We start from the raw sequence: 21,261 nt of genomic DNA, 5'->3' as shown, positions 1-21,261 counted from the left end.
TGACCTATCAAAGTTTTCTTGAATGCACTATCTGATTTTGCAGGAGAAGGATACTGCAGGACTGCATTTGTAAAAAAGGTTTGGACAGTTTGTTCCTTAAACTTAGACCAGTTCTGGGATTCAGAACTTCTCTGTAGCCTCACACAGGGCAACTGGTTCACCATTCCTTGAGTTTATGCTCCCCTCTTTATTATTCAGCTGTCTCAGACTATGCTCAGCTGCATACTTATGCTAAAATTCTGCAAGATCACTCTGCATTAAAAATTGGGAATTTGTGATATAGACTTGGGCATCTAGTTGCTTTGTTGTTCAGAGTCCCTGCATGATACCTCACTCAGAATTTCATCTGGGGGCCAAGTGTGCCACAGGCAGGTAGGTGATCCTTTCTGAGGTATTTAGACAGAACTCTGTGCTTACAGAGAAAATATCCACAGGCCTCCTCACAAACATGATAATTTAGAATTGTGCATAGGGTGTTTTTGTGTGTGTATGTATGCATGGATAAATAAAAATAATATATCTTACTTTGGCCCAAGTATTTTATTGGGTTCTGCGTAGTAAAAGGCAGAAAATGCTTCCTGGTTGCTTTCTGTCCTTTCCTTGTTAAAGAGGCCAGTCTTGGGAAACAGTCTGTCATGATGACTAACAATTACATGTTCTTTATCCTTTTTCATTATGTTTCCCCATGCATCCATAAAAATGGAGATTCTCCATGGCCCTTCTTTTCTTGCTGATATATTTGCAAGTATACAAACACTGATATTTTATAATTTCACATTGAACTTCACAAATCTGATATTTATTCAGATTAAAATAAAATTCATCAATGTCATCTTCTTTCCTTTTTTCCTCTCTAAATGGTTCTTAATGTGGTATTATTCTATGCATGTATTAGAACTGGAAATTTATTGGGTTTTTTATTTGATTTTTTTGCTGTGATTAATCTATATTTCCTTCCTCACTTAATTTACCTATAAAGTGTGTTATGAATAGAAACAATATGATTCCATGTTAAAGCAACAAATGGGAGAAAAATAAGAGCTTTCATTTGCCTTAATGAACTAGGACTGCAGATTCAGATAAAACTTTGGCAAACCTTGGAAGAGAACAGGTAATCAGCTTTAATGTAGTGCTGTTATGTACATGTGGATGAAAATAAAAAATAAAATGGGATGAATAGTGAGCTTATGGGGGAAAAAAGTGGACAGAAATTTTACACAAAATAGTATGCTTTGTCATTGAATGAATAAGTTGATCAGCTAAGTGGTATTCAGCTTTAAGAACTGAGTTTGGCTGAGGGTTCTTTTTGACTTCAGTTAACAAGGCATAGCAGCTGACTTAATTTTTTTTTTCCAGTGAAGTGATCTCACAGACATTGAGTGTATAAGCATTTTCTGTATATGAGTAAAAGTACTGGAGGCTTAAATAGAAGCACATATTTGCAGCTGTTTTACATAACATCTGGATTTCATCCACGTTACCAGCTGTAATGTACATGGAATAAAAGAGGGAAAGAGAAGAGAAGGATTCCAGTAGATTGTGTCATCAAATGACTATGACTAATTTAAACATTTAGGTATTAATAGTGGTATAGTACTCGGAATTTAAAGGGAAAAAAAGCAAACTTCTACCTGCTTTGACTCCCCAGTAATGACAGAAATAAATGATAGTGGTAAAGGAGGATGAAATGAAGTTCTTGTGTTCTCATGTTAAGGTAGTACTAAAATCTAGACATTAACAGTGAACTGTTTAGTGCACTTAAAGAAAATAAGCTGTTTTCTTTAGCTTTGGAAGTCAGTAAATGTTTTCAGGTTTTGGGTTTTTTTGCTTTGACTTAGGATAAATTCCATTGTACTAAAGGTGTAAGATTTTATTATGTTAGCAATATAAGACTGGTCTTCCAGCCCAGACTGGTTGGTAATATGAGCTGGGTGAAAAGATAATTACATGCTCTGTTGGAAAAGGGGATGGGGTTCTCATCATCTTTCAGGATTTATCTCCATGAGTAGACAAGCACAGTAAGTATTTATCATTAGTTGCTTTTGTTAATTTATAATTGTTATTTTAACTCCTGCTTTTTCACAATGATGCACAATTATTTTGGCTTGTAACCAGAATTAGAATAAATATTATTAAATAGAAATTTATAACACAAAAGGAAGTAGCTTTTGCTTTCCTCTTCATACAGTAACTGTAAAAGCTTTAGGGGATGAATTAAACAAGTCCTTGGGACATTTAATTGGGAATTGCTGAAAAGCATTGACTTTGTTCAAAATTTATGTGGTACTCTTTTTAGTAACACTAACAAAACATGTTGTTCTGTGAAGGGAATTATTAGAATTGAAAACAAGAATAGCTATAGCTAAATGTCTTCAGTGGGACCCCGAATATTGTGTTTGTGAATGGCTTTGGGCTTAGCTGTGAGTAGATACCCAGACTTGCCAACTTCTGATCCCTAGTAATCCCATTCTGCACCAGGTGTTAGTGCTTGAGGGGTGTGTGCTGGGGAATGCTATCTGTCTCCTTGAGGAGGAGGATGGTTTTGTTATCAGCTTGAATTTTACCAGCAGCCACAAGGAAAGCAAGTGGTTTTGCAAATGGATAGAGTGGGTTTACTGTCGTCTGCAGGATGTACCAGGAAACAGAATGAAAACCCAGTCTTCCAGCTGTTGGGGGTTGGAGGCAGTTGTATATGAAGAATTGCCAAAATAAAGAAAGAAACTGTGCTTCTAGACCCTTTATTAATCTATACTATTTTTAATTTACAAAGGTTACTTTGTTTCAATTGAACTTTTGCCTAACATTTTCCTAGACCAGTCTCTAGGAGTAGTGACGTTAATAAGCAACACTGGACAAAGTGCAAATGCAGACCCTTGTGGAAACTTCCAGTCCTTGTGGGAAGTCTCCTAAAGGAAACCTTATCAGTAGTGCAAATGTCTGGAATACCCCAATACATCTTCATTCTTCTGTCTCTTCTCTCACAGTGAAATACCATTCTTTTAGTACGTGAGATGATAATGGTGTGGAAAACTGCACCCTGAACAGCTGAAACACTCTGGGCTCGTGGGAATGGATGCCTGTATCAAGGAGGGCTTCTGTTAGCTCCAGCCAGCAAACTTAAAGGCATTGCTCTCTACCAGAGTGTGAAAAGGAAGGTATTGGCCAGTGGTTACTGACCAGTGGCTATAAGATATTAGTGGCTCTCTGATGTTGTGCATAGGTGGTGCTGCTAAGACATGTGAGCTGCCTCAAAGCCACAATTGCCCTGGATGCAGCTGGTGCCAGGCCTGACTGCAGTGAGGATGGCAGAGGAAGCAGCAGGAGCGGGGCTGTCCCGGGGCTGGCATCACCCCCTGCACCCCACGGAAGGGCCCCGCTGTGGGGATGCTCACAGCTGCAGGAAGCTGGGATAGAATAATGGAGCCAACGGGAAATCCAGCTTGTGAGAGGAGAAGAGGGCACTTTCTGTTCTCCTGATGTGTGGAAACACTTCTGATGCTGGTGGTGAGATTTTTTTCCCTGTTCTTTTTGTTACTCTTAACGTCTGTTTAACATCTCTCAAAGTCTCTGTTGAACTGGACCTTTCTTTTTTTTGACCTTTCCCTTCCAAGACTGGTTAGTTCTGATCCGAGGACATCCTTGGCCTGTAATTTGAAAAATCCCTGGAACTGTGCTAGTCTGAATCTGGCACATTTTTAATTTCTACCCTTAATTTTTCTTTCTGCTAGTAATGATTCTAATGGTATGGACTTGTTTTAATTCAGCTGTTAGCACTGTTGACTTCATTAATGCCTCTGATATTTGATATATTTCACATCCATCCCTTCTGAAGTGGGCACAAAGACTTTCATCTTTATGAGTTTTAGGCCTGCAGCTTCAAAGATAGCAGAAACAATTTCTGCTCTCCTCTTCCAATTTGGTACAACAAGAATCTTCCAGAGGCAAATGTGCATTCCCATGAGCTGAGAGTATGTGATCACTTTAGCCTTCATCAGATTTGGCCGATTTCAAAATGAGATGATGACTTATTTTGTTGTTACTCCTTTTAATTATTTTCTCACTTTCCCTTGTGCTGTTAATTCCCTGGGTCTTACAAGTAGATTTGATGTTACTTCCAGAAGTGCACTTAGCAGTAATTAGACATACCATTAAAAATTAAAAGATTAGGATGAGATCCCCATCCAAGAAAACTCTTTTTTTTTTTTTAACAACAGCATTAAATCTGAAAAGACATCACATAACTACTTCTGCTGAACTGTAAAGTAACAAATAGTTTTAAGTGATGGAAGAATTTATATTTTTTCACCAGTTCTTCCGTAAATGCCTGTGTATGTATGCATGTCATAATTCATAATAATGGATGATTCATAAGTCATCCTGCTCTTCATATAAGAATGTTTAAATAGTTTAGGTGAAAGTTCTGTACATGGGTATTTTTTTAAAATAATAATTAAAACCATCAGGTCTTTGTATTGGGTGTATCCTGCTGATAATCTAAAAGGAATTAGTCTAATTACTTTTAATAGAGCGAGCTTTAATTCTCTCTAAAATATACAAAATAATGAATTTGAAACCAGAATAAAGTTAGTACCCTATGAAGGAATGTATATCTGTTAGCAAGTCTGTATTTGTTAGGTTTAAAAGAGAAGACATGTTTTAAAGTGGGTTTTTAGTGCTCATGGTCCTGCACTATTCTTTGAACAGTAACACCTCAACTTAAAAGTTATTTTGAAAACTTTCCTCATTGCAGAGAATCTCCTAAACTTGCTGTGAAATCAAGTATTTCAGTTGCATTCAGTTCTATGCAAATAGATGATACCATTAAATACCAATCCTCCTCTTTCTGCTTCTTCTGAAGACCTCAACCTAGAGTGAGGTGAACTTAAGACATCTCTAGATTAAAAGAAATAATTCTTGACCCTTGCTTTTTTGAGCATCTTAAAAGAAATGGTATATGATGCCCATGTTTTAAAAGAATCTGAAGGAATAATGTTATCAGAAGAAAACTTCTTTATCTGGAGACTAAAAAAACAAATGGTGTTAATTTAAATTGCAACCAGCTAAAGATAAATCAATTACTTTCCTCAAATTGAGTCAGTGAGTAAGGAGTCTTAAAAGAGTGAAATCAGCAATCATCAAGTCAGATTAGCTAATGTGATAATGTAACTTTTCTGCTTTTACAGAAGACCTGAAAAATTTAAAACATGTTAATATGCTGTTTCAAAAAACTCTAAAACAACCAGGAACTAAAGCAACAAGACCACCCTCACCTACCTGCAAATCCTAAACATTCTCAGTTGATTTTCATTCAGGAGTCTTTGGTTCTTTTTCAGCTTCATAGTGGAGGTAGTCAACACTTGGCATCTGGTGCTTCATTTTTCTTTATAGCAGTGATGCTTTGATGTGCAGATAATACTTTACCTGTGGCATATTATAATCTTAACTTCAAGATTTCAATTTCAAACAAAACATCTGCCATAGCACTTTGGACCTTTCTACTTATTATTTTTTTTAACTGTGCTATTTTTAATAAAATAGACTTCTGCTAACATGCCTAGAAATAAGAAAAAAATATTAGCATGGATAAAAATTTCAATAAGCTATTAATTAACAATCTTCAGATTCATCTTAAGCGTTGTATGTGTATGGAATTCTTTTTCATGCAATGGTATGGTGGACTGAGTAAACAACATTATGGACCATCAAAGTCTGTAGACACTGATGTTGCTAAAATTCTGCAGAGGGAAACTGATTAGATATGAGAAATATTGACTTTCTTCTTCAGCCATCATGTGTAATATATATATGTTTAGTTACTGCAGAGCATTTATCACCAAGTGATTCAGACATCCCCTTAATTGCAGTGCTGGATTAGATTAAGCATGTATTAATTGTTTTGTTCCTACTAATTTATGTGAAGGCGTAAGCTTGAGGGCTTGATATTCCTATCTTGTTTGTTTTGCAGTTGAATTGCTAGTTTCACCTATTAGTGTTGAAGCTGTTGATAAATACCTTCTGTTGGAGATGCATTGGAATTCTTAGGCATAAAATTATAAATGAAGCATGCATTGAGATGTGAATCTTTACAAAAGCTGTTCTCTTTCATATAGTAACTTGCTGCTATGCCCTGGAAAAATGCAGTGCATTAATATAAGGCACAATTTCATTTAATTGAAATTACTATAGTTTTCTTCTATTTTAAAATAGAAATAACTCTTACAATTACAGCACAGGGATTAACACTTGAATCATTCTGTAGTGACTCCAAGTGTAACTATGGGAAAATTATTTCTATTTACCTTCTCTTTGGTAAACAGAGTTCTGGAATTTAATTTCCATCTTGTCTTGAGACTCATGTGATATGATGTGAACTTTGAATTCAACTTGTCCAAACTGCTCTTAAAAAGTGTGCTTCTTTGCCTGTGAAATAAATAGTTCTACCTTTCTCCCCAAGGAGTTCTAATGGCATTACAAACTGGCATCCAAAGCCCCTTCCAAATGTGAGTGAAGAGATTGTAAAGTGGTTTTCATTAAGTATCCTAACCTAGTTTACTGTTCACCTAGGATAAATTATCAGGAAAGCAGGTCTTATTTATTGGTGGACAGATGGGTTTCTGCCTGTTTCCAGCTTCCTTTATCTACCTCTGTTGAGGTTGGGATTGAAGGCACTTGAGAGGATTGTTTCCACCCTGTGATATTACACACTTCTAACCAACTACACACCTGTAATCCCAGTGCTATCAATCAATTTTGGAAGCCTGTTCCATGGCCTCAGGTCAAATGCAGTGCTTTCCAGGGAATCTGTGTCTGTCAGTACAGAAAGTTTTATTGTGTGAAAAAAATCCCAACTTATTTGTGAACAAATAAAATCATAAATTAACATGGGAAATAGGTGGACGTTGGCAGCTCTGGGGAGTAATGCCTAAATCAGTGTATCAATATGCTTCAGAAGACTGCAGCACTGCATATAACCTTTTCAGTGGCATAAATTGTGACTGATGGGGCTTGGGCCCTGCTGTCAGTCCTCCTTAAAGACACTTGCTATACTAGATTAGCAAAAGGGTCTTTTTGAAGTGTTTTTTACATAAAATACCATGTGCCTTTGGTATTTTATACCCACTAGCCTATGGAATACAGGTATCTTATTGATACTCCATTATGCCTTTATGGTCTTTGGAAAAATGCAAAGGTCACAGGAAAATAAGGATAAATTGTTTGGACATGTGATGTTATTGTTCATCTGTCTTCCCTGAAGAGTAAGGACTGAATGACCAGTTAGGCTCGTACCACTTGCAATTACCTGAAAAGGAAAAGTGTTTCACTTATTTTCAGAGAATGGCAAGAGTTCTCTCCCTGAAAGTAGAAAATCTTTCTGTCCTAGGAAAATTCTCATCAATTTGTCTAAATATCAGATTCTTGTCATTGTGGCCTGTCTATAAAAGCAGATTCTGGTTTTCATGTATTCACGAGTTCAATAACTAGCAGGACCAGAGATGCATGATAACAGGGTTGTAAAAAGTATTAGTTTTCCATATGGTATTTTTATACTCTACAAAACTTTCCCATTTTGTCCTTGCTGATCAACAGACTGTCTGCTGTACCTGGATTTGTGCTTCCTTTCTCAATTTCTTCCACACATGCAAATACTGTTAAGTGTTGCATGATTTAACCTTCCTTTCAAAGACATCAGGAATGAATGTTTCAATTTTGATTTTTACTGAGTTCTGTCTGCCTGAAGGTCTTCCAGTTCAATAACAGTTGCATTGCATTAATCTCTGCAGATCTGTATTGATAATACATGACTGCTTCCTGTGAAATCATCTTCTAGGAATCAAATTTTAATAAGATGAAGACAGAATATTATTCCAAAAGCTCTGTTTTAACAGGCTAACACTAGATAAAATATTTTTTTGCTTAAATGGACATTAAAGATGTAACATTTTTGTGTCTCTGAATTTGGAAGTATAGTGTAGTCTAGTTCAAAAAATAGATAAAGAGATGCCAAATGATTTCTTTATAATATTTTCTTTGTTTCTCTTGCCTTTTTAACACAATAATATGCTGGAGGTACAAATTGTGTGTATGTGAGATAAGCCTGGGACTTATCAGCTGGTTTTTAGAGTTTCCAGTAGCAATGTCACTTCTGTACTAAGAGTTTTGCTTAGGACCCTCTGCATTTTTGATAGTGAACTGAATGCCACATGGGCTTCATTCTTATAGTTACTCTTGCTAAACTAGCAAGAGTAAACTAGGTAAAACTAGCCCTACATGTGCTGCATTCCTGCCTTCATTTGTAGTGCACAAACCCTTCAAGCTCTGGTTTCCTTTTATGTCTCCTCTTACAGGACTTCATCACTGTAGTTTTCTGGCTAAAAGTATTTACAGTAATGCTTTTCAATATGGTACTGGGTAGCACTTTTTTTTTCAGAACTTGGACTATTACTGATGATCTTCATAAATGAATTGCTGTATTTATAACATACTCCACTGTGTAAAGAATTAAAAAGATAAAATCCATACAAATAGCAAAACAATGCAAACAGCAAACCAAAGCATATCAGGGCTGGTGTTTCTAAAGATTAGGGTGGTAGTTTTATCTTTTCTTTTTTAATCTTTCCACCTATTGAAACATGATCAGTCTAGGATTATTTTTTTCATTCTGAATAATACCTAAAATGAGAGAGAGTTGTTTAACACATTCCGTATCCATAGAGTCTATTTATTCAGACTGAATTCCACATGGACCATGGATAATCTTTTTCCCAAATGTTTACTAGTATCTGCTCTTAACAAGTGCTGCACAATATAAACTGAAGGCACCATAAAGAAAAGGGGCATAATAAAATTAAGCCTTGCTTTTCAGCAAAGTCTGACTTAAGATCAAGAAGTGCAAGTTTCAAATTATTTGGATTTTAAAGAATTTTTAAAGATTTTTTTCTATAAAGGACATGAATCACATGAATTTAAAAGCACATGAAGAGCCATAGCTAGTATTAAGAAATGAGCTACAAGCAGGTTTTAATATATGGCATTGAAACTAATGCTTTTAACAGAGATGAAAGGAAATCCAGGTTCATTTCACTGTTTTGTTGAAGTTATCTTCTTGCACTTGTAACCACTCTGTGCCTTGCACAGTCTGGAAAATCAGGGAAGTACTGCTCTGTTTCCCTGTCCCATCCTATCTCGACTGGTATGTACAGCTTTCCAAGACAGGCTGGCTGATTCTGTGTGGGCATGTGTGTGGTCTCCAGTACTAACAAAGCTAATTTTGGATGTAGCTTCTAAGCACTGTCGTAATAAAATTGAAAACAAATTGGAAGCACTGGGCTCGAACATTTATATGTGATTATTTTCATATTCACTCGTGTTTCTGTTGTTGCTGTAGATACTATTTATAGTTGTACTTCCTGTTGATGTTTGTTTACATGTCAGAATTAAATTATGTTTTTCAAAACTTTTCTAAATCAGTTCCCATAGGAAAAAAAGAAACAATTATTTTTAGTAACAGAACTGGAAAGATTACAGATTTGAAAGGACTAATATTTCTTCACCCAAACCTCCCAAACACGTGAGAGTTTAAAAATACTTTTTTTTCCTCTTCTTTATAAACTAAATAAATAACTTTGTTATCTCTTAGTAGATGTAAATATCTCCAGCTGAGCAAACCTTTTCCTGGTTTCCTGGTTAACTGTTTGTGTTTGCTTCCTAGTCCCTCTCAGCATTAAATGTTCCTGCAGGTCTTTTCTACTGAGATTTTTCATGTAGAGCAAGTTGTACTTTTCCAAGGAGATTTGCAGTTCCTTCTATCCCATGCCATTTTTGTTAAAACAAAGTGTTAAGTTAAAAGTTAAAACTAAAGTGGGTAGTTTTCAAAAGCCTTTTCCTTCCTGAGTTTTGTTACCATTCAGGACCACACATTTTACCTGTTCATTATTAAAGGAGACTGAACCTGATGTTCTAGCCTTCCATGAGATGACGCTGGAAAATGGAACTGTCCCTGCATACTGTTATGGTTTGCTTCTGCTTCAACAGTTTTCAATTGAAATCATTTTGCAGAGAGGGACTTTTGAGTGGAGATTACCTAAAATGCTTCCCCTTTCTTTAGGGCAAGAGAAAATAGGAAAATATAAAAAAAATATGTAGCAGATTGATGCTCTGAAATATAGCAGAAAAGAAAAATGTCAAGAGTGGTCTTGTTGCAGGAAGATGAAGTCATGAAGAGCTCATATGTTGAAGAGTGAAGGCCAGGTATTTAGGCTGATTACATTTGTTGTCTGCCCTGCATATTGTTGATCATAGAGCTGTTTACTATCTGCCAGTCCTTGTCATAGTAGGGGGAGTGATCTACTCAGAATGATGGGTTTTACCTTGTTTCCCTCTTCTTCTCCTCTCTTTCTCTCTTTTCCACCCTTTCTCCATTCATTTTGTTGTGGCTCTGTTTTTGTCATCACACTTTCAGGTATGGCTTTGACATTCAGAGACCACAAATGTAAATGAATTGTAAATCATTCAAAGTAAAAAAAAAAAAAAAGAAAAGGAATGGAAGTAACTATAATATAGTGCCTTTAAAACTTCTAAAACACTTTCTGTTGGACATTTGATATCCTTTTCTTTTTATAGCTTTGCACCTCCAGAAATAAAAAATCGTAATTGTGGATTATTTTGATAAATATATTAATAGCATTGGTCTTAGGAAGAGGCCAGAATTTTCTTTCCTTAAGTGATGCTTCTTCTGTCTAAGACGACTCCGGTCACTCAAGCTAGAGGACAGAGACAGGGAGAAATCCTTGACTAGAGACTGTTCTGTGATGGTTACTGCATAATAATTTTACTAGACAAAAAACCACTGAGACAAGAAAAAGGCAAAAAAAAAAAAAAATCAAAAGCATGAGCTTGGTATTTATTTTATCCATAAGAGAAAAGAAGGATGTTTACAATAACTTTACCTGCTAATTTTTGTATTACAGACTACTTTGGTAATTTTTGAATGACCGGTGTATGTATTTGTCTTATGAATATGCAATTCATAATAATCCTGTTTTTTTCAGGATAAAGAAAGCAGATCATATTATTATCAGTCCACTATAAAAAAATTCTAACAGGTTTATATATTTAGCGTAGATGGAATTCCTTTCATATTCAGGTCAGCAGGGGCTTTAATATTGATGCCAATGTAGCCAAGACTTTACCTGTGGACATTGGAATAAATGCTTATTGAAACACTCTACCATAATTACATCTTTGAGCATGTGATAACAGCAAAAAGTTACCTCATCTAATATTTAGCAGTAGGAATTCTTTATCTTGGCTAAAATGTAGTATTTATCTAGTTTTAAAAGATATTGAGAAGTTCAGGACCAAGACTGCCTTCCAAAAGAATTTGGTCTGAAAACAGATCTCAAAAGAGGTTACTTTTAATGCAAGGAGATTTACTGTGCAGGAAAAAAGAAAAACCCACAACAACAACCAGCCAACCAACCAACCAACCAACCAAAAAAAAACCTACCAAGAAAACCCCACCAAAAAACCACCCCTGTTTAATTGCTGTTCTCTTCTTTGAGCAGAAGCCAGAGTACGAGGCAAAGTGCTGGCAGAATACTTGAAGGTTATAAAGTATGAGCTTGTAAAGTAAAAGTATAAATTCACTTCTGTTTCTTGATGCAATTTGGAATCAAAAAAGGTTTGTTACTTTCTGATTAGTCATTATTATCTTCTGCAGGACATTAAATAACACAGCTGTGTGGAAACTTTAGTAAATCTGTTACTGCAGTTCCATGCTCTGTCACCCATTGATGTCTTCCCCCCCCTCCACTCCTCTGTCCTCCCTTTCTTTTTCTTCCTTTTGTCCTTCCCCGTTGGGCCAGCTGCCAAAACTGAGGGTTCCTGAAGATCAGTTAGAGAACTTTTTCTTCTCTGCTCACTTCATCTGTGTTCAGTCTTTAACATAATGTGAAAGGCAGAAAGATCTTTAGCCAGCAGTCAAATAGTGTATGATATTCAGTGCCTAAGGTAACAGTACAAGTTTGAACTCAAAATAGTAACTGAAGAAAAAAGGAATAGGTTAAATTGTAGGATTTAAAAAAAGCAAATACAGTTCTTCTATACATTCATCTTGAGTTGTGTGAACTAGAATGTTTTCACGTCTTTCCAAGTGTGTGAGTTAAGTATGTGTCAGAGGGAGGAGTAATGTAAACAAAATGTAATATTTATCTTACATGTTCCTACTTTGTTACTTTATATCCATATGATACTTTATAAATTGCATTTCTTAAATTTTCTAATTTGGGGTAACATGTAACTGTGCAAATGATCAGATTTCTAGTTAGAGGTTTAATTTATCATGCTGTGATGTTGACAGATCATGCATGTGTGTGTACTGTGGGTAGTGTTCATCTCTCTTTCTAATTTCTTGCTAATACTTGAAGAATCATGTCAAGACTTAAAAAATAGGTAGCTGTATCATAGAAGCAAGTGAAAATGGAAAATTCACAGAAGATCCAACTCAAGAAATGTATCCCAGAAAAGCTGCAGACCACACTGCTTAGGGAAGCTCTCTTGGGAGATACAGCAAGTCAGTATTAACTTTTCTTTTTCTTAGTCATCATCAACTGGAAAAGTTGATGATGAAAGCAAACCCTGTGATCTTCAAAAACATTTCTTGTGCAACTTGAGCAAAAGTTTGGGAAGCGTAGACTGCTTGCTTAGTTAGGTTGAACACTGGCTGGATGACCAGGCTTGAAGGCTCAGCTGGCTGGTGGCAGGCAGTGATGGACAGTCAGGAGTCTGGGCTTGTTTTTTCTGAGGAGAAGAGAAGGTTGTGAGGCAGCCATAGCAGGCCCCCAATTGCCTGAAGAGCAGTTGCAAGGGATGGACAAGTTAAACTCTTCCTGGTAATACCAGAATGAATCCTGAAAAAAACTCAAAAGGCAACAAAAAAAAAAAAACAACCCAAAACAAAACAAATAAAACCCAAAAAACCACCAAAACCAGCAACATCAAAAAATCCCAGAACCAAACAAAAAACCCCAACAAAAAAAAAAGACAACAAAAAATAACCAAAAAATCCAAAAACCCAACCTTTACCTCCCCAAAAAAACCAAACCAAATAAACAAAAAAGTCCCACAAACCAAAAAAAGAATCATGACTAAAAAATTGCAGCTTGAGAGGATCAAATTTAATATAAGAAAAAACATCTTACCTAGAGAGGCAGTGCAGCAATGGAACAAGTTATCCCAAGGCACTGTGGAGTTTCCATGTGTGAGGGGCTTTGAGCATTGTCTAGAAAATGCCAACCCTCCAATGACTGAGCTGCTCTGGTGTGAGCAGGAGCTGTGACCTAAGCAGGAGCTGGGACTGGGGGTCTCCAGAGGTCTCTGCATAGCAGCATTTGTATGGCTTTGAGTGACTTTGCCCTGATAGCCTTTTTATGTGCAAACAATATAGAACAGAGGTATTGGTCTTCAATTTCTGCCAGTAATAGATGATTTTCCAGTTTTTCTTTTGTGCCTGGCAAAAAGAGTTAAATTTCTTTTGACTGTTGTATTCAAATAATAGCTAAGAAGTGCCTGGAGGCAACTGAATCAGAGACAGGACAGAAAGAGGTACCCCTGCATGGCTTGAGTTACTGCTTTTGAATGCAGGCTTAGTGCTTCTTGAGATTCTGGTGAAAGAGGAAGAAATAGCATGTTATGTTAAATTTTAAAGAATTTCTTTTACAAAATCTCAGTTTCTGTACAGATGGGTGTGTTGTAAAAATTATATGGGAATGCTGTCTGGAAATCCTTTCAATTAATTAAAAAAATCCTGTTTCCCACTCAAGTTCTGTGGTAATGACCAAATAGTTACTGGCACATTTTGAGAGAAGATTCACAAACTGCAACATTTCTGTATATCTGAAAAATTTCTAATATTTATTGGTAAATATTTGGAGTTCAGACTTTTTTATGTTTGGATTTGGCTTTATTTTTTTTAAGCAGTGATAACCACCCATGAGCTAATGTTCTTTCTGAAGGCCTAAAAGTTGTTTTTGATAATTTAGGGCTATCAGATGAAATTAACCAAATAATATATATTAAGACTGTGTGATTAGCAGTACTATTGATTAGCAACTGTGATAAGTTGTCCTGTTGTGGGAAAAGTGTAGTTTTAACAAAAGGATTTAAAAACTAATTTTTCCAGTACTGTGTGGCCTTTTAAGTGAATCAGTGCTGAGGTCATTATTCCACCCATGGTGCTCCTCTCTTCTTCTGCAGTTCCTCTTCTGTCTCCTGAACTGCATGCAATTTGTCTGAGTTTTAACCATGACCCTTGCTAAAATGTAGAGATTACAATGTACTAAGAAAGAGGTATTTGCTATATTTAAAAAGTGTCAGTGCTGATCTTTGTGAAATGTGTTGTGCCCATGGGGGAAGAGACTTACTTTGAAGTAGGCAGGAATGAGCTTGTCTAGTCGGTGGGTTTAATTTCAGTTTACAGTGGCATCTACTGATCTGTTTGGTGATACTGTGGTTTTTCATCTGCATTACTACATGGGTGGAAGGGTTAGGCACTGCCGTGCTTTCAGAATGCCTGGAATCTTGTAATTTCAGGGGCAGACTTTCTGCACTGATGGATGTATAAATCTGGTGATAGCATCTTGTACCACTTCAAAGACGACTGCGGCGACTCATTCTTCAACTTCAGGCTGTGTTAAGTGTGTGCCGTCCTTTCCTAATAAGTGTAACCGTGTCGTATCTCTAGGTCAGCCCAGGGATTTTTCCTGTCTACTTTGACTCATTTCCAGGACTTTCTCCTGAAGTTGATCTCAGTTGCTCATCGTCTGCTGAAGCTTTTTACTGAAGATGCAAATGCATTGTTCTGGTCCTTGTCGGTCCCCATTTCCCAGTTGTTTCCTGGCTGAGATGGTGCCTTGTCTACCTCAATCCTCACCTAAACTGATGCTTCAGAGTTTTTCAATGCTGTTTCTACAGTAATAATTTTTTTCTTTTTTTTCTTTTTTTTTTTTTAACAGTGGAGGGTCATCAGGATGAGCATGGTTGTTCATAGAAAGGCAGAGAGCCCACAACAGCAATGTATATAGATTTGGAATTCTGCAGCTGACTGCTGTAAATCTGAGTGAGCTTGTTACTGCCTTTTTAGTGTAACTTGGACTGATTTATACCTAAAATAAAGCTGGGAATAGCAAAGTCATTCCACAAAGATCAAAAACCATAGTCTCATTTTAACCATGCACAGGTAGCTGTTATTTTCAGTCTACTCAAAAGCAATTTTCAGACCATGCATGAACTCAGTAGAAAAAAGATAGAGTTTTGAAGTACACTGGTAAAAATTTTGTAGAGCAGATAAAAAGGAATATTGCAGCTTATCTGAAGAGAAATAACAAGCTTCCTTCTCCAATGACAGCAATTACTTGTCTTTGTAGTCATACAAAATAATTCTTTTGTAAGAGAAGAAATTCCACTGTGTGAAAGCAAATATTTGAAATGGAATAAGTGGTGTGTGTGTAAATTTGATATGTTCATGTAACACTGTTGTGTATAAAGCAAATAGATATTTTTCGATTACAAATGGAGGAGCTTGAAGGTACTGGAGATGAAGTTCACTAAATAATAGATATGTCTTCATTCCTTTCCCCTTTTTTATTGACTTCTCATTCATGATACTGGACTATTTACAGTCCTTACTTGCAGTGCTGTTATTATCAGTGCCCTGATGATGCAAAAGAAAACACTTTTTAATATGTTGTGAAATATATAATGTTTTTTAATTCTGTTTATGTTTTTAAGAACAAAAAGTACCACTAAGTATAATGTCATCAGATACCACACTTTGACATGTTTATCTGAAATGGTGGTCCTTTGAATGCTTTGGAAATAGCACTCTGGTGCACTAATCTCTGGGAAAGTAATTTTTATTATTGTTGGCTCCTGTGTTTAGCAAGCAGCTCTCAGCTGACAGACTGTACATTATACAAAAATGTTTGTGACTCATTTAACAAAAACCCAATGAAGTATCTAAATTAGGAATTCTGGTTTCATGCCTTTTTTTCTTATTACTGCATTACATGCAGTCAGTCCTTTGCAAGTGTATGTGGATGTTGGCAAGACCACACTCCATTAGCTCGATATAAGCAGCTATTCTACTTAAAAGAAAATTTGCCATTTTCATACCAAAAGTACAAGGCACAAGTCCAGAATAATAGAAGGCAAAAGTTCATCACACTTTAAATTATATTTAATTATAGATTAATTCTTTTAAAATAGCAATGTGTGTCTGTAGCCTTCTTTTCTTGCACTACATTCATTTAGCTGTCAACCCTTATATATGGCTATATTGAGGTATACAATTGCAGTGTGTATTTTCATAGTAGATTGAAGTATGTATGCCTTTTATAAATTCAAATGAATGTTCATGAGAATGCTGTTTATAAAGAAAGTCAGAAAAATAAGGTAAAATGTCTAACTGAAAAAAACCCAATGAATAGCTGAAAAGAAAGTAATATAAAATCTCCAGTATAAAACTATGACCTTATTTTGTTACAAAATTTATTAATAGCTACCTCTGAGAATTCCTATAATTTACTGACTGAAGTACCAATTTGACAGCATACAGGTTTTAGAAAAACTCTTGTCTTATTGTTATTATATGACTTTTCAAGCAGAACTTCTTGCCAGATGAAGAAAAACAAACAAGACAAAAACGTCTTTATCTGTGCATACTGTACTGACACTTTGGGAAAAGGAGCAGGAATGAGTATTGATGCCTTTGTTTTCTGTCCTTCCTGTAGGTGTGCAGGACCCTCACCATGAGAAGATAATTACTGTGACTACTAATGGGAGTATTCACAGCCCCAAGTTTCCACACACATACCCACGCAACACTGTGCTAGTGTGGAGATTGGTAGCACTTGATGAAAACGTATGGATACAACTTACTTTTGATGAAAGATTTGGGCTTGAGGACCCAGAAGATGACATTTGCAAGTAAGTTACTTTCCCTTTCACTTAGGAAATTTTGAAAGGATGTGATTGGAGATAAGAAAAAAAGTATTGCTTGAGTTTTGCACAATCGACACTTGCATGTTAATTTATGTATAAAATGGATCTTTTCAAGTATTGGTTTATTATTTTCTTTTATAGTGCTAGGGGAGGTTTTCATGCTTGAAAGCTCTGTGGTGCTCCCATTTTTACTTCTGCATTCAGTATCTAGGCCATAGATATATTACAACACAAAAATGCGATATATTTAATCTCCTTCTCAAGTGAAAGTTTTGACATCTGGGAAAATATTATTGACAGAGTGTTAGAGTGATGAATGTCTAATTTTTACAGAGTAAATTCTGGTGAGTAAGTTACCTGAAGCAGAATTCAGGTCATGACAAAAAGTACTACACCGCTGCTTAGACACCCCCACACACTACTCTACAATATTTTAATGGCCTTAAGTTGTCAAGTTATCCATGAAAAACAGCACTTAAAGTACTGTGCTAATTGACATTCTTCAGTGGTACTGTTTTTCTCCTGACTTCAATAAGCATCTGCATGCTCAGTCACTGGCAAAGGTTTCTGTAGGACTTGTGGAATCTCTGTTTCCTTCCAGGATTCTCAGCTGAAAGCTTTGTAATTTGGGAGAGAAACAGTTGTGACATAACAGGCATCAGCACAGATGTAGTTCTGAACCAAGCCATGTGGTTGATAAAGTTTTGGATGCTTTGTGAGGCAGTAGGAATGATATTTCCTGTGGGAGGGCGAAAGAGGAGAGACCCTAAACTCTTGTATCCTATATTTGTCTGACATCTCAGCAACACATCATAAAGAGTCCTGATGTGTGAATAGTGGTACATTGTCTGGACTCTTCAGTAAATTAAATAAAGTATGTTATTTAAATGGCATTTTCTTCTTTGATGTCTTCCTGGAGAAGTCCTTCACGCAAGATTTTTGTTTCAAAGTAATTTTTTGGGTTGTTTTTGTTTTTCTGGTTTGTTTTTTATTTTTGTGTGCATCATACACACATTTGACTTGATTCTTGTTTTCAGTTTTTCTAATTAACTGTTATTCCATTGGTTTTACATGTATCAACTTTTAATAACAAATTTGAATTTTTTAGAGGTTATTTTTGCACTTTTCCTTAGTTTGGGAGAAGGTGTTTATAACAGATAGATAAATATCTTTTTCTCATAATTCTAAAGGAAGTAATTACCAAGGCCATATCAGTACTATACTAACAACTATAAACATAGGTTTGCTTGAATGAGTGCACTCCCTTTGCACATTAAGTCTTTTCTTCAAGTAAAAACTTAGCTTGCTTTTTCTTTTCTTTGCATATGGCAGAGTGAAGTGGCAAGTAAAAGAAAATCCAGGTAGGGTGACTCATTCATCCACTTGCAAAAAGAGAAGATAAGTTAAAATATTTTATAATAACTAGAATAGTATTTTAATTGTGAGCAGATTTATTTAAAGTAAACAAATGCTAAATACAAAAGGACTGACAAATTAAGAAACAGTAGCAAGTCACTCAGAATCTTATCATGCCCATATTTGTGCAGGGATACCAGGAAGTTGTATGACTGCAATTCCTAATATGTGTCCTGCTGAAAAAATACTGGGCTTTTTGGCTTGGAAGATTAAAAGGAGAGTTATATTTCTCTCTGGAAAAGATTTATATTTTTGATTTTAACTCTAGGATTCCTCTGAACTTTAATTTCAATAGCAAGTTCAGTAAAGGAAGAGAAATTGTGCCTTGTTTGATGTAAAGGGAGTATAAATAACTAACAAGTTGAGGAAATCACTAAGAGACAGATTAAATATGTAAAATAATTCTACACAGGTCAAATAAGTTACCAGTCACCTGAGTAATATCTCTTTATGAGTTATTATTTATACTTCTTCCAATACTTTCTGTAGAAAAACTAAGGGTTTTTTTTATTGACTGTATCTCATAGTATTTATTACTATACTGTGTTTCTGCCATCTTGAAACACACAAATCAGTGCTGTTGATGTAGAGTGCTCAACCATTTCTCCAAAAGCAAGTTTATATGACAAAGGACAGAATGAAACATCATGAAGTTTAATCTCTTATAATTCTATACCTTTGGCTCTGACATATGACTGAAACTAAGTAAAAACTGCAGCCAGGAAACATTAGACTTTCTATGCAGCATACAGTGTGTATCAGGATATCATTTTCTCCCTTCTGTAGTGTATGAGACAACATCATGACTTACTAGCTGTGGGCATTGTCACAGTTTTCAGTCTCTCTCTCACCTGTTTCTTAAGCTGCTCATTCTGGGTAATGCCAGAACTTTCTCCATCATCTCTGCAGACTGTGGTGCCTTGTGGTGTCAGCTCATAGGGCCAATGAGAGAATGTTCTGGAGTATATCAGCTTAAGATAATTAGCAGTTTTTACATCTCATAATTCAAATATTGCTCATAATTTGGAGAAAAATGAAACTCAAGCATATCCAGTTGTTACAAGTGCTTTTTGCTTAATATAGTTCTATAACAGGAATAAAATAGTAGTGGTGACTAAAAAATGTCATAGATGTATCCTGAAGCTATGGCAAGTTTTTTCCTGTACCTGACTTTGGATTTCTTCAAAGTCAGTTCTGACATTTCAGGCTATTCAGTGAAGTCTTTTAATCTAGAGCAAATATCACATTTTACAGACTTTTGCAGGTACCAGTCTAGGCTCTACTTCAAATATTTTCCTAAATGCAAATCAAAGTGATCCTGCATGGCTTTTTTTTTTTTCCCACTCACTTTTTACTTGCAATTCAACTTATAGTATTTACTAATGTAGCAAATTTGCTTTACAAAAAATTCTGTTAATGCCAGCCCTTCTGACTCAGCCTCATCTGTATTAAAGTGCACTAAAGTGCATTCTGCTAATCCTCAGCAGTCTTAAGTATGATTGCTGTGTAAATTTAAATTATAGGGTTTTTAGAATAAAATTCTGGTATTTTGCCTGTATTTAACCAGGTGATTTTTATACCGGTTTACAATGGTGATGTACTTGAAATTCAGGCACATTATGTTTTCATTCCTTTAAAAATAGTCAATGTTTTTTGATTTTTGGTTTGTTTTTTTTCCACAATATTTCTACTTCATCTGCACTTCATCCTTCCTTTGGACAAAATGTTAAGAATCCCACTGTGTCCTTTCCAAAGGGAACTACAACCAACTCCACTTATTTTTTGGAAACTAGATCCATACATGTGTCTAGAAGAGGTGTAGGTCATTGGTTGACAGTAGGGATATATAAATCTCTGCAATATTACAATAATTTCAGTTGTGACTTGCAAAAGAAAAATGTTACAAGCAAAAAAATCCCCCTTCAAACCAGCCAAACGAAAAGGAGAAGGATGTAACTCTTGGGTGTTCTGTGCAGTACTGTTTACATGATAAAAGTGGCAGTGAATTTCTAGCAGAGGCATTGAGAATTTGGATTGCGTACGCCTGCCCTTTCTCCTGAAATGAAAATACAGTTTTTCTGCTGTTGATATGGTAGCTGATATGACAGGTCATTATTTTCATGCTCGTATCCCCTCAATCCTGTTTTAATCATAAAGCCATTAGACTCCTGTGCCAGACAGCTCCTATTTCCAGGGAGCTGCCATAACTCTTCTTGACCAAAAACTGACTTCTGCTCAGCTGTTGCTTGTTGTTCAAATTCGTTACTTTCTGTCAATAAGAACATGAAGTGATAACAGCTTTATGATTAACTCCTCTGTGACAGGAAGACATAGATTTAGCTTTCTTCCAGCAAGAGCACAGATATTACACTTGACCTTGAAGGGAAGTCTGATGATGTGAGTTGGTTGGAGCATTACAGTGCAAGGCACGAATAGGAAAGGGAGAGGAAAGAATCTTTCTTCCATCAGGAGCCTGTCTCAAACTTGCTCTCTCCCTGTGCATGGAGTGGCTCTAGTTGTTCATCTGAGTAGTGGTTGCAGCTGTTCTTTCTAATCATCTGATGATTACAGTCTGAATTTTATTAGATATAATAAAACACAGAAATGTGTCACAAATCCCAAGTGCAATTACTGTAGATAAGGTGATAAGAATAAAATGCACAAGTAAAAGGCTGTGGAACTAACTGCTAGTAGAATAATAAATACCATTTTAGCAACATCTTCATTTTAGGATGGTTACACTAATTTCCAACTCTCTTTATCCCTCTAGTAATTTAAATTATCAACTATAGTTTAGGGGGAAGGGAGGCATTTAGCAGCTGCAGATGTGAGTCTGTTCATTTACAT

General features: G+C 35.9%; 1 protein-coding gene across 2 annotated transcripts in view; it reads left to right on the top strand.

The window, feature by feature from the left end:
- PDGFC (platelet derived growth factor C) overlaps nt 1–21,261 on the top strand; it is a 123,895-nt gene that overhangs the window by 53,002 nt on the left and 49,632 nt on the right. For both annotated transcript variants that reach the window (XM_054633336.2, XM_077177239.1), the window contains one exon: nt 16,788–16,983. In XM_054633336.2, the coding sequence (XP_054489311.2) occupies nt 16,788–16,983 (196 nt within the window). The remainder of the gene's footprint in view (nt 1–16,787; nt 16,984–21,261) is intronic.

The sequence above is a fragment of the Agelaius phoeniceus genome, chromosome 4 (genome assembly GCF_051311805.1).
Source record: "Agelaius phoeniceus isolate bAgePho1 chromosome 4, bAgePho1.hap1, whole genome shotgun sequence".
Lineage (NCBI taxonomy): Eukaryota > Metazoa > Chordata > Aves > Passeriformes > Icteridae > Agelaius > Agelaius phoeniceus.
Note: the sequence above shows the minus strand (reverse complement) of the source record. Positions and strands in the feature narration are given on the sequence as shown.